The 14,483-nt window shown below is 38.8% G+C and overlaps 1 protein-coding gene across 1 annotated transcript in view; it reads left to right on the forward strand.

The window, feature by feature from the left end:
• Window positions 1-9,620: 9,620 nt before the first annotated feature.
• WDR18 (WD repeat domain 18) overlaps window positions 9,621-14,483 on the forward strand; it is a 31,900-nt gene continuing 27,037 nt past the window's right edge. The window contains exon 1 of the mRNA XM_023498706.2: window positions 9,621-9,851. Coding sequence (XP_023354474.1) covers window positions 9,642-9,851 — 210 coding nt within the window. The 5' untranslated portion in view covers window positions 9,621-9,641. The remainder of the gene's footprint in view (window positions 9,852-14,483) is intronic.

The following is a 14,483-nucleotide window of genomic DNA, read 5'->3' on the forward strand; positions in this document are numbered from 1 at the left end:
TAACTTTAATATTCTTCTATAAAATGCAATGTTCTCTTGTTGGGGTTTCCTTGGGGTCTCTGGAGGCAGCCTTTGTTTCAGTTCAGTAATCACCCCAAATGCAGCCAGGTATTAAAGTCCAAATCCTTTATTGTCTCTTTCCAAGTCTTGTCTCCTTTCCTGGAGCCCGGTTAGCTTTTTTTAGAGGCCTAGCTCTCTTCTTGGTTCCAAGAGCTTCTGCTCCTGCTTGCCTTCTCTGGCTTCTGAATCTCCCTGATTGAATGCTGGTTGAGGCTCCTAGCTTATATATGTTCTCTTAAAGGTGTGAATCTTGTGGAACTATAATAAGTACTAAGTACATGTACTGAACTAGAGAACTGTTAAGCACCCTGCTAAACAACCATTGTTTCTATCAATTCCACTGACTTAGCACCTTGTTTCAAGTTCTGGCCCATAACATCTACCACTTTCTTTTGTTTTTAGAACATAGGTGGTCATGACCTCCTGTCCTGAGAAGTCCTGACTTCTCAAGGAGGTGAGAACCCTAAAAAAGAGGTGATCACGCCTTCCCTGACTGCTCAAGAAAGGGGCGAAAATACCATAGTGATCACACCCTCCCTGACATCTCAGGAAGGGAGATGAAAACACCAAAGGAAATGGGAAATCAAATCAGATTAGTGGGTTTCTGAAGAGGCTCACTCTTAAAACAGGTATACATAAATCTATCAATATGGGAGGTATTACACATAATTACATAAATTACATAAGCACATAGTAACACAACACAGGCTAGTAGTGATGTAACAAATAACACGAATCAACATGAGGATTTATACATGTCCATAAGTCCTAGAAATAGTCCAAAAGGAATCTATTGTCCATTACTTCATGTGCCAGGAATGCAATAACTCCTGCAAGCTTTGAAGTCCTGCAATAGTCTCATCTTGTGTTAGGGAATTCAGTGATTCCTGCAGATTTTTGTTCTTAGGTCTTCTCCTTTGTTTCAAGGTTTTTCTCTTTTTCTGTCTCTCTCCAGGTGCTCATTACCACCCATCTATTTCCTTTTCCATCTGTAGAGATACAAGCAAAACCCTTTATCCCCAGAAGTTAACTTATCTAGTCCTTTCTATTTACCACTTTCTAAATTTCTTCTCATCACCTGGCAATTACAATGGAGCTGCTCACACTGGACACTGCCCTTCTGTTGGGTTAAAAAAGCCTGTATTCTCCCCCATTGTAATCCTTTTCTCCCATCTGATGGCTTTTTTCCTGATTGATCACATCAGAGTTCTGAACTTCTAAAGACTTTCTGGGTGTAAACTCAGTTGCCATCACGCCCCATCTGACTTTTGTATGATATCTTGGAGCTGCGCCCTGCCTCTCATTTCCCTGAATCAATCTATATTCTGAGGTCCAGTGGAAGCCCTTGTGGCATTTTGGACATGGTTTTAAGTCTTTTCTCACCTTGTCTTCTCACTCTATCTCTATGCCTACAATGGGCTCTCAGATGTCCTATTTTTCCACACTGAAAACATTGATGATTTTTTCTAGAAGTCCCTTGCCAAGAAGGACCCTGTCTTCCCATGTTCATCATAGTCTGGGTATAATAAGCATTTGTATCCACTGTGGCACAGTGTCTTATGATCTCCTCTAAAGGAGAATCTTTGTGTAGTCCCCATATAATTCTTCTGCAAACCTCATTAGCATTTTTCTTAGCCAGTTGTCTGATCATTATTTCTGTAGCTGCATTTTCTCCAATAGTTCTTGTGACAGCTGTTTGCAAACATCCCACAAAATCTGCAAAGGGTTCATTGGGACCTTGCTCTATTTTTGTGATGGTTTCCCCCTGATCTTTCCCTGGGAGGGAACCCCAAGCTTTTGTTGCAGCAGTAGCAATTTGTTCATATGCTCCTATAGCATAATTAATCTGTGCTGAATTCTCTGCATACTGACATTCACCTGCTAGTTGGTCAAAGGTGATTGGAGTATTAACTCCTGTTTGCCTATTTTGTTGGACTTGAATTCTACATAATTCATTATACTCTAAAAGCCACAACAAGTTTTGTCCAGGTTCTAAACATATTCTTGCTATGGATTTCCAATCACTAAGGGTTAGGATTTCATAAGCCAAATTATCTAGTAACATCTTAACATAAGATGATGTAGCCCCATAAAGAGTGCAACCCTTTTTCAAATCCTTATTTTTTTTCCAGCTCAAAAGGAGTGTATCTTCTCCTCTGTTGACCTGAAGAGTCAAGCTCTTCAATAACAGGGTATGCATTTATTAAATCAAATCCATCCTGTCCTTCATTTTTTGCCTTAACCAGTGCCTTTTGTAATGTTGTCATAGGCTTTTTCATAGGTGGTGCTGATTGTGTTACTGACTCTCCCCCTCCTCCTTTTCCCTCCACCAGTAAAGGGTTAATTGAGGGAGATAGGTCAAGGGATGGGGAATGCTCCTGCTGTGAAGAATCATATTCAGAATTGTACTTAACTCCATTCTTATCTGATTCTTCATCCTTTTCACCTAGCTTATTTAGATTCTCTCCCTCCTGCTATTTCTTCTTTTTTCTTATTCTAACACTTATATAATTTCTTAAAGCCAGTTGTATTAAATTGTATGTATAAAGTGTAACTTTGGAAATTGAGTCAGATCCATTTTCACTGTAGAATTGACATAGTTGCTCTCCTACTAATTTCCACTCCTCCAGATCCAATTATTTTTCCATAGAGAACCAAGGAGATGTATACCATACAGTTTGTAAAAGTTCAGTGATCTGCTCCCAAGTTATAATCAAACCTTGGCTTTTCATAAGTCTGACAATGTTCTCTACACATTTTCCTTGAATTGGAAAAGAAGGCTGTTTTCTAAACATCTATCCCATTTTAGCTGAAGTACTACTTTAGCCCTTTAACAAAGTTCCCTTGTGTAATTTTGTACTTATCCTATTCTGGGTTGAGGAGACTTTTCCACTGAAATCAGGATCGGAAACTTTTTCCACTGAAATCAGGATCATGTCTGCCTCATGTTGGGCGCCAAAATGTAATATTCTTCTTCTTGTTCTTCTTTTTTTAGAAGGAGATAAAATGCCTTTATGTAATTGAAAATATTCTTCTTAAAAATGTAATCTTCTCTGGGAGCAGTTTTCTTGGGGGGCTTCTGGGGGCAGCCTTCCTTTCAGTTCAGTAATCACAAATGCAGCTAGGAATTTAAGTCCAAATCCTTTATTGTATCTTTCAAAGTTTTGTCTCTTTTACTTGGGGCTTGTCTAGTTTTTCTGGAGCCCTTCCAGATCTTGGTTTCAGTGTTCTCCACAGGACAGGCTGCCACCACTTCTCTGTCTTCCTTAGTTCTCCTCAACTGAATCCTGGTTGAGGCTCCTAGCTTATATATGCTCTCTTAAAAGCGTGAATCTTGTGGAACTATAGTAAGTACTAAGTACATATACTGAACTAGAGAACTGTTTAATATCATGCTAAATAATCATTGTCTCTATCAATTCCACTGACTTAGCACTTTGTTTCAAGTTCTGGCCCACAACACTTAACTATTTAATTGGATGTGTTTTGTTTTTAAAATAAATAATATTCATAACAATAATTTACTGTTTGGGTGAAAAATGTTCCACAAACCCTTTAATATAGCCTTATTTGTGAGGTCCCTTGAGACTTTGTATTCAGGCTTGATCATAACATCTTATTAGCCTACTTACCAGATGTTGAAAAATTCTTAGATATTGAAAGTTAAGAACCCCGAACTGAGAAAATAGGATCTCCTCTCTCACTCCTTGTCAAATGGGGGAATTTACAAGCTTATTGTTAAAGAGCGAATTTTCATTTGAAATTGCATAGCTATCACTTATAATAACTATGAAAATGTATAGCATGGTTTAAAGATGTAACTTCACTATGTTAATACTGGTCACTTTTCATGTATTCACTTTATATGTAATTTGAAAAACTCCAGGATATGGCTACCTTTAATTTATAAGTGAAACATAAATGAAACATGACCATTAGAGCAACATAAAAAATTAATAATATTCAGGCCTTAAACTGTGATTGGTAAAATTTTGCTATTTGAGATAATCTTAGGACTGTAATTTTATATTATTATGAGTTTGATTTGAGATAGATTGTCTGAAGTGCCCATTGAACTAATGATCTACCATTCAAGGAGAAAATAGCATGTCCTGCGATCTGAAATTGTACCCTCAAAAAGGGGGATGACCTTGGTATGATCCAAGTTAAAATCTTGACTCAGTTTTCCCATTGTGCTATTTCTTTTTGAATAGGAAATTAATCCTGGGTCTGGCTTTTGATAACTTGTGAATATTGTGGAGCTTTGTCAGATGATTGTCTGTCAAATATGACTTGTGACTGGAATCAAACATAACTAAGGGAGCTTTTCCCTCTGTTATGGTATGTGTCAAGTCAGTCTGTACCCTTGAGGGAACAGTCTTGACATTTTATGACTATGTCCTGCCTTTTTCCTTTTGTAGCAAATTTCTATAAACAGCTTTGAATTATAGAAGTTTTGCTGTTGAAATACTGTTAATTAATAGATGAATACTTGGATATCTGTGAGTTACTATAATAGGATATATATTTTTTAAAAATCTTACAATTTTAACCTGTATGTGTTGTAAAATTATTATATACAGATGATATTCTCCAAAGGAGGGAATTAGACAAAATAAAAAGACAAAGATATAATGTTGTTTCTATACACATGAATATGATTGACTTCCAAGTATTTCTAATGGGAAATCTAGGTTTTATATATGTTAAGCTCTCAAAGTTGAATTAAGGATTTTACATATAAAACTTCATTGATAATTGTAAAGAAAGTGAAATTGTTTTTTCATTTTAAAGTACTTCTCTGATAATTTTTAAAAGATAGAAGGGTTCATTTTACAAGTCAGATGCTCAAAATCTTTTTAAGATTCATATATTAGTGACAGGATTTAAATAAAGAAAAAAAATCAACAAGTGGTATATAAAAATTTAAATTCTCTGAAGTTTCAGGTTTGGAAAACCAAATTTAAGAGTTGTACAAAATTGTAATAAATCTTGTTACTAGCAAATTTTAACAGAATTACCAAGGAATTTCTGCAAGTGACTTGGAACTGGAAAAGCAGAACACTTGCCAGGACAATCCTGAGAATGAAGCCTATTCCAGAGAGATATTTCCAGGGACCACACAACTTCCACTAATATATGGGACTCAAGATAAAATGTGCTGTGGGTTATTAGAACACAAGAAGACGATGTTATTGATGATCATGATTATATTGCTTTGGCTTTTTGTTTTACATTTGGGAAGTTCACCCACTCATTATCCCCTCTCCAAATCCCAAAATTTGCTCACCTGCCTCCCCATTCAGAAAGTTTGGAATCTTTCCTTCAATTAGAAATCAAATTACCTGGTCAAAGGATATGAACAGACAATTTTCAAATGAAGACATTAAAATCATTTCTAGTCACATGAAAAAATGCTCTAAATCAGTATTGATTACAGAAATGCAAATTAAGAGAACTCTGAGACACCACTTTCATACCTCTCAGATTGGCTAAGATGACAAGAAAGGATAATGATATATTTTGGAGGGAATGTGGGAAAACTGGGAGACTAATACATTGTTGGTGGAGTTGTAAATCGAACCCACTATTCTGGAGAGCAATTTGGAACTATGCTTAAAGGACTATCAAACTGGTCATACCCTTTGATCCAGCAGTGTCTCTACTGAGTCTGTATTCCAAAGAGATCACAAAAAATGGAAAATGAACCACATGTGTAAAAATGTTTGTAGTGGCAAGGAACTGGAAAGTGAGTGGATGCCCATCAGTTGGGGAATAGCTGAATAAATATATGAATGTTATAGAATATTATTCTTCTATAAGAAACAATTAGCAGGATGGTTTCAGAAATGCCTGGAGAGACTTACATGGAGAGACTGATACTAAGTGAAATGAGTAGAACCAAGAGAATATTGTACACAGCCACAACAAGACTATGTGATGATAAATTTTGATAGATGTGGATCTTTTCAACGATGAAGTAATTCAAGCCAATTCCAGTAGACGTGTGATGGAGAGAGCCATCTGCATCCAGAAAGAGGACTGTCAGCATGGAATATAGATCACAACATAGTTTTTTCACTTTTTTTGTTATTTGCCTGGTTTTATTCCTCATTTTTCCTTTTTAACCTGATTTTTCTTGTGCAATATGATAAATATGGAAATATGTATAGAAAAATTGTATTTGTTTAACATATATTGGATTACTTGCTGTCTAAAGGAGCTGGGGGGATGGGGGAAGGGAGGAAGAAAGATTTTGCAAGGGTAAATGTTAAAAACTATCTTTGCATGTATTTTGAAAATAAAAAGCAATTATTTAAATAAAAAAAGCAATCAGAGTACCTAATTTTGATCCTGGTTTATATCCTAATAATTGCTTTCTTTTAATGCATAAAAATCTGTCTCTCCCTGTATTGGGGGTATAATGTGAAGATAAGGAAGCCTGATTCCAATTTGTTATACAATTAGCATGTATTAGGTAATAAATCGATATGATCGGAAACTCAAACCTTTGTTTCTGTCAGTTTTTAGTTTCACTTGTCACACCAGCACATACTGGGTGCCTAATAAAATTTATTGACTGATTACAAAGTGCTTTATATATATCATTTGATGTTCTCAACAAATTGTACATTTTACCCATTTTAGAGAGGAGGAAAATAAGGCTTTGAAGGACTAAGTGACTTTTCCAATGTTACACAACTCCAGGTGTTTGAGGCAGAACTGGAACTCAAATGATCTATTCTGACTCCAAATCTAGTACTACTACTGCTAACTGCCTCTAAATTCGAATTCTAGTTGTTGTTTCTGACCCTAGTTCACAAGAGGAGAGCATAATATCACAGGCTAAATTGGGAGAACTTCCAAGATGAGGGAATGATCAGAAATGCCTCCTACTGTTGAAACAATGTAGTATCCTGGGAAGGGTCCTCCTTCTGCAATCCATATTGTTCAAGCCACCATCTTTGTTTTTCTAAAACACCCCTTTGGGGACAGGTTCCCCATTTGCTCATCCTTCCATTCTGAGGGCTAGATTATGTTTTAAGGTCCCCGATTTTGACCTAATTGATGGCTTCTGTTCTCCTTCCCACTAGCAGGCACAGTGGATTTAGGAATAAGGAACACCTGAGTTCAAATGCAGCCTCAAGACACTAGCTAGCCATGTATAAGCAAGTCACTTAACATCTCTCAGTTTTCTCAGTATCAAATTGAGACAACACTAACCCTCCAGGGTGGTTATGAGGATCAAATGAGACAATATTTGTAAAGTGCTTAGCTCAGTACTTAGTGATTAATAAATGCTTCCTCCCTTCCTCCCTCTCTTCCTCCATTCTTCCCTTTCTTACTCCCTCCTTTCTTTCTCTTCCTTCTTCCCTCCCTTTCTCCTTCAACCTCTCTCTCCTTCCTTCTCTTTCACTCTCTCCTCCCTCCTGCCTTCCTTCCTTACCTCTCTCCCTCCCTTCCTTCCTTCCTTCTCAGGTTTATACTCTTCTTTCTGCCTCATTTGACCTTGTATTCCCAGGAAGATGTTAATGAATCACCTCTGAAGACCATGCCAAAGGATTACTCAGCAGTACTGGATGCTATTGCTCTCCCATTGTGGTCATCAATATTTATTGAGCGTGCATGAGGCATGTGGGAAGGGGATGCAGAGATCAATTCAACAAAGGCTCATTTCCCATTCCTGCTGAGGTTACAGTGATGTGAGCATCCTGATGTCCCTCTTTTCTTGTGCCAATATTCCACGAATCCTGCAGTAGAGAGGAGCTGAAAACTGGGAGACCTGGATTCTAGTTCCCATTTTACCAATAACCTAGTCTACTTTCTCTGAATCTCGAATCTTCAGATGACTGTCAAAGATGTTCCATAAAATATCTACCCTAACTACCTCAACGAAAAGTTAAGGGAAGCGCTTTGTAAATGACCGTGTTAGAATAAAGGAAGCTATCTTTATTATTTTTTTTTCCTTGTACTGTTACTTTAATTTGTGATGGCTTGATGTGGACATAGAGAACAGGTTTTGCGTATAGCCTCAGAAGGCTCAAAGAGATCAGATTAAGAATTATGGAACTGGTTTTAAATGCAAATAATGACAAATCATAGCCAACATTTACAATGCTTTAGGGTAGCTTTGGGGCACAATGGAAAATCTGAGTTCAAGTCTAGCCTGGAACACTGAATAGTTGTCCAGTCAACTCTGGGCAAGTCACTTAACCTTCCTCATCTATAAAATGAGTTGGAGACGCAAATGGCAAACCACTTCAATATCCCAATGGGTGGCAGCTAGGTGGCGCAGTGGAGAGAGCACCAGCCCTGAAGTCAGGAGGAGGACCTGAGTTCAAATTTGATCTCAGACACTTACTACGTCCTGGCTGTGTGACCCTGGGCAAGTCACTTAACCCCAATTACCTCAACAAAAAAGAAAAGAAAATCCCAATGGGATCATAGAAAGTTGGACTGCAACAATAACAACAAAAGTTTACAAAGCACTTTAAAATGTTATCTTTATAACAATTCTGAGAGATAGGCGCTATTATTATTTCCATTTCACAGATGAGGAAAATGAGGTAGACAACATCACGTAACTAGTGTCCGAAGCTGTATTAGAAACCAGGACTTTTTGCTCCAGGTCCAGGAACTCTAATCCTTGCTTTACAGTTTGCAGCCTTTAGATCCTCACTCCATTAAGTATATTTTTTATAGAGATTTACATATCTGATTGTATGAAAAGCAAAAAGTACTTTTCAATTGCATGGGTATAAAATACAGAAATGAAGGAAGACAATCCCCGTCCTTAAGGCTCTTTCTAAGGTACGTTCTAACGAGAGGAGAGAGCACAATTCCCAACTGCTTTCTGTCCACGATTTATTTCATTTAGAATCAGAGTCGGATTTTGAAGGCCCTTAGAACGGGGAATATCAGAAAGGGGAGAGACTTTTCAGGACTTTTAGAAGTTATTGTTATTTTTTTGCTGCTAATCACCTAAATTGAAGAAAGAAAGTGGTGTAGAAAATTTAATAATGAAGATTAAACTTTAAAACACGATTCTAGAGACCAGGTTTACTTAAGACACAAATTCTAGAATGGGAGGGACCCAGCAACGGCGAATCTTCGAGATTTAAATGCAAATTACGTGAATTCTAAATTAAATTTGCCGTGGAAATTTGCATAGCAAGAAGGTGAGAGGAGGCGTTTTGCGAAAAGATGGCGGGCTCCGGCTTCCTAACCAATGGTGGCTCCGATCCTGTGTAACCTCGGGAATTGGAGAGCTGGGAGCTCGGTAGTCCTCCCCCTCCCTCACTTTAATAGGAAACTGAAGCCCGGAGAAGTTAGGGCTCTGATCTGCGGCCACCCAGTTACTGAGAGCGAGAAGCTCACTCCCACGTGCATCACGTCTCACCGGAGAGTGCAGCGAGGCAGCCGGGAATGAGCCGAAATCACTAGGTCCTCCCTCCCTGTAGAGGGCGTTGCGTTCTCACGCATCCACTCCCGCTCCAACCAGAGCGAGGGGGCGGGACTAGTTTCGACTAATCACCGCGCCGCGCGGGCAAGGGGGTTGGGGCTAGTGTCCGGAGACAAAGATGGCGGCGCCCGTGGAGGTAGCGGTGTGTACGGATTCGGCGGGCCAGCTATGGAACTGCGCGGTGTGGGAGCTGCACTCGGGCACCAGCCTCCACACGTACCGCGGCGGGCAGACCGGGCCCCGCAGCCTCGCGTTGCTCAACGGCGAGCACCTGCTAGCGGGACAGCTCGGCAAGAACTACATCTGCGCCTGGGAGCTGCAGCGAAAGGTGTGCGCAGGCGCGCGGGGCGGGAGCGCGCGAGAGCGGCCGCGGGGAGGGGAGAGGCCCACGGTGGGCTGAAAAAGTTCGGTCCGGGTGGCCCGGCGCGCGAAGCCAGACTGGGAAGAGACGGGAGAGGGGTTGGGCGAGGAGAGGCCAGAGCTCGGCCCCTGGTTCCCTCGTAGGTGGGATGGGTAGAGGGAAGAACGCGTGGCCTTCCTTTGAGAGAGGTGGGGGAGGGGGAGAGAAAAAGGGGGAGGGGCGTGGCTGAGCCGGCCCGAGGCTCCCATTGGTTACGTCTTTGCCCCCCCCGTGCGTTCTCTTCTCCCCCCCCCCCCCGTATGTGCTCCTCCTCCCCCATGTGTTTCCCCATCCCTGCCCTCTTCCCCTTCCATTCTTCGCTGCCCTCTTAAAATTCCCTCCTTCCCGGTCCTGTGCCCTCTCGCCACCTGGATAACGTTGGGCTAATGATTCCCCTTCTCTGCGCCTCAATTCCTAATCCCTTCCGAGGAGGGAGCGGAGTATTGGACTGGGTGACCTTCGAGGGCTCTTCTGGCCGCCAGCCAATCGATATGTATTGATCAGAGATCTATTATACTGCGGTGCTGGGGATAGAAAAGAAAAAGAGGGAAAAGTTTCTGCTCTCCAAGCGTTCAGCTGGAGGGGGCCACATTTTGGGGCTAGGGATGGAGGACTGAGACTAATCAGCCCGTAACTGAACATTTAAGCCTCTACCACGTGCCCGGCACTAACCGTGCATTGAGGATAGAAAAATAGGCAAAAAAAAAAAAACATGGTTCCTCTTTTCAGGGAGACGGCAGCCTAATGAGGGACACGGCATGAAAGCACGGATGTGCAAACAAGACAGAGATGAGATACTCTGGTGGCAATTACCGAGAAAAAGCTCCTCTCGTACAAAATCTATCCAGAGTCAAATCTTGTGGATGACGCTCCATTAAGCATATTAATGCGTTCACAGGTTTGGGGCTGTGCGCGTCCAAGCCAACACAAAACATAGACAAAGTAATTGCTAGAAAAATGGAGACCAAAATAAAACCCCAAAGCAAATTGCCCCAGCGTTTTGCTGGAATATAATCTAATAAAATCTCTAGTTAAGTTTCTCCAGTTTTCCTTTCTTCAAAATCATCTTTTGCATAGATCTGGCCTTCTTGGGCAGTAGGACAAAATACATAACCCTTAGGATGTCTTTCCCCAGCATGACAGCCACCACCAGTCTTATTTCATACTATTTAATGTTTTTCATACACATATATCTCCCCTTATCTCCTTTTCTTAAAATGTTTCCCTCCTCAAATTTCTCCTAAGGTATTTGTTTGAGTGTATAGAGACCACTTTAAAAAAATTTACTTTCCTTCCATCACACCATTTTATTTTCATATCCATATCTTTTCAATAGACTATAAGTTCTTTGGAAATAGAGATTATAGTTGTGTTGAAATAACAATATTAAGCGGAATTGTGTCAGAAAGTTATTAATTAACAATTTTCCAAGTTCGGGTATTCTTTTGGGGAGAAAAATACCCAAATTAACAGAGTCACCTCATATCCTTGGACATTTCTGCCCCACAAAGCAATGTGAGAGAACATTTATTGGGATTTTGAACAAGGAAAAGGCCAGTTTAGGGTTAACCTTTTACTCTATTCAATAGAACAATAGTCACTTAGCTTTTAAAAGTACTCATTGCTTTCTTTAATGCTTCCCTCTGGAGTTCTGAGAGGTTCTCCTCCCAGTGTTTATCCAGTTTATACTTAACTGGCTTTGTTATTGTAATCTCTTTGTGATTCCATGGACCTAAAACTAACCCTTTTTACTTATTCTAGTAAGAGGATAGGTTATCACTACGTTGGTCTATCTATCTCATCCTCTTACTGTCCCTTTTTTGCCTTCAATCTTGCCCACCATCAGTATCTTTTCCAAAAATTCCTGCCTTCACATTAAGTGCTCTAAGTATTTAAGCTTCAGTATTTGTCCTTCCAATGTTAGCTTAAATTAATTTAAGTATTGACTGATTTGATTGACTGATGTGATCTCTTTGCTGTCAAGTTTCTTCCAGCATCACAATTTGAAAGCATTAGTTCTTCAATCATTCAGCTTTTTTTATAGTCCAACTTTCACGGTCCATACATTACTACTGGAAAAACCATAGCTTTGACTATATGGATCTTTGTCAGCAGGGCGACATCTCTGCTTTTTAGCATGCTGCCCAGATAGATTTGCAGTAGTTTTCTTCCAAGAAGCAACTGTCTTTTAATTTAATTGCTGCAGACTCTGTTTGCCGTAATCTTTGAGTCCAAGAATGTAAAATCTGAAACTGCTTCCATTCTCCCTATCTTTGACAGGAAATGATGGGACATTTGCCATGGTTTTTTTTTTTTTGGGGGGGGGGGGTATGTTTACCTTCAAGCCAACTTTTACACTTAACTCTTTCATACCCATTAAGAAGCTTCTTGATTCCTCTTCACTTTCTACCATCACAGTGATATCATCTGTGATAATCTCTGAGATTGTCGATATTTCTCCCAACAACCTTAATTCTGGCTTTTAATTCATCTAGCCTAACATTTTTTATGATGTACTCTGCACAGAAGTTAAATAAGGGGACAACATACAGCCTTGTATGCTTCTTTCCAGTCCATTTATGTTTGTTCTGACTTGCTTCTTGATCTACATACAGGTTCCTCAGAAGACAAAGATCATATGGCATTCCCATCGCTTTGAGGATGTGTATATTTTGTTATGAACTCATACAGTCAAAACCTTTAATATAATTGATGAAGATGTTTTTCTGGTACTCCCTTGCTTTTTCTATAACCTAGTGAATGTTGACAATTTGGTCTCTAGTTCCTCTGCTTCTTCAAAAACTAGTCTATACTTTGGTAATTCTTGATTCACTTGTTGCTGAAGCTTATCTTGCAGAATAAGCATTACCTTTGAAATGAACACCATTATTTGGTAATTTAAATATTCCAGGGCGTTGCCCTTCTTTAGGATTGAATGCAGCTCTCTACAATCCTTTAACACCATCTTTTAGGATTTTAAATAGCTCAAATGGAATTCTATCACCTCCACTAGCCTTATTGTTTGCGGTGCCAAGGTCCTGGTTATCAGTGAATACAAGGTCTTTCTTGTCTAATTCTTTTGTGTGTTCTTGACATTTCTTTTTTTTTTTTTAATTTAAAAAATTTTAATAGTATTTTATTTTTGCAAATACATGCAAAAATTGTTTTCTTTTAAAACCTTATGTTCCAGATTTTTCTCCCTCCACCTTTTCCAACACAGCAATCTGATATAGGTTAAACTTGTAAATCTTCTAAACATATTTACATATTCATCATGCTATACAAAAAAAAAAAAATTAGATCCACATTTGATCTCCATATTCTTTCTCTGGATGTGGGTGGGTACTTTTCATCCAAGTCAATTGGAATTGCCTTGAATTACCTCACTGTTGAAAAGAGCAAGTCTATCACAGTTAATCATATAATCTTGTTACCATGTACAATGTACTCTTTGTTCTGCTCACTACACTATTTAGCATCAGTGTATGTAAGACTTTCCAGGTTTTTCTGAAATCAGTCTCCTTATCATTTCTTATAGGACAATAATATTCCATTACATTCATATACTATAATTGTTCAGCCCTTACCCAACTAATGGGCATCCACTCAATTTCCAGTTCCTTGGCACTACAAAAAGAACTGCTACATTTTTGCACATGTGATTTTCTTTTCCTCTTTTATGATCTCTTTGGAATATAAGCCCAGTAGAGACACTGTTGCATCAGCGGGTATGCATAATTTGGACATAGTTCCAAATTGTTCTCCAGAATAGCTGGATCTGTTCGCAACTTTACCAATAATGTATCAGTGTCCTAGTTTTCCTACATCCCTTCCAGTATTTATCTTATTTTTTCCTATCATCTTAGCTAATCTGAGGTATGAAACGACATCTCAGAGTTGTCTTAATTTGCATTTCTCTAATCGATAGTGATTTAGAGCATTTTTTCATATGAAAAGAAATGACTTTAATTTCTTCATTTGAAACTTGTCTGTTCATATCCTTTTACCGTTTATCAATCGGGGAATGGCTTGCATTCTTATAAATTTGAGTCAATTCTCTCTATATTTTAGAAATGAGGCCTTTATTTAAAACACTGTTGCCATTTCTTCTGCTTCTATTAAATCCCTACCAGTTTTGGTTTTGATCATATCCATTTTTGCATGAAAAATTACTTTAATGACTTCATTTTTTAAAAAGATTATTGTTTCCTTCTATTTTTTTGCACTGTTCATTTAAGAAAACTTTCTTATCTTTTCTTGCTATTCTCTGCAATTTGGGTATATCTTTCCCTTTTTTTCTTTCATCATTTTGTAAAGCCTCATCAGAAGTAATTTTGCTTTTTTACTATTCTTTTTCTTTTTTTGTTCCTAACCTTTTGTATAATACTCCAAACGTCTGTCCATAATTCTTCAGATACTCTATCAATTCTAATCCCTTAAATTTATTCATCACTTCTACTTTATAAGAAATGCCATGTAGGTCATAGCTATATGGCCTGATGGTTTTCCTTGATTTCTTCAATTTAAGTCCAAATTTTGCAAGAAGACTCTCATGATCTG

The sequence above is a fragment of the Sarcophilus harrisii genome, chromosome 1 (genome assembly GCF_902635505.1).
Source record: "Sarcophilus harrisii chromosome 1, mSarHar1.11, whole genome shotgun sequence".
NCBI classification, from domain to species: Eukaryota; Metazoa; Chordata; class Mammalia; order Dasyuromorphia; family Dasyuridae; genus Sarcophilus; species Sarcophilus harrisii.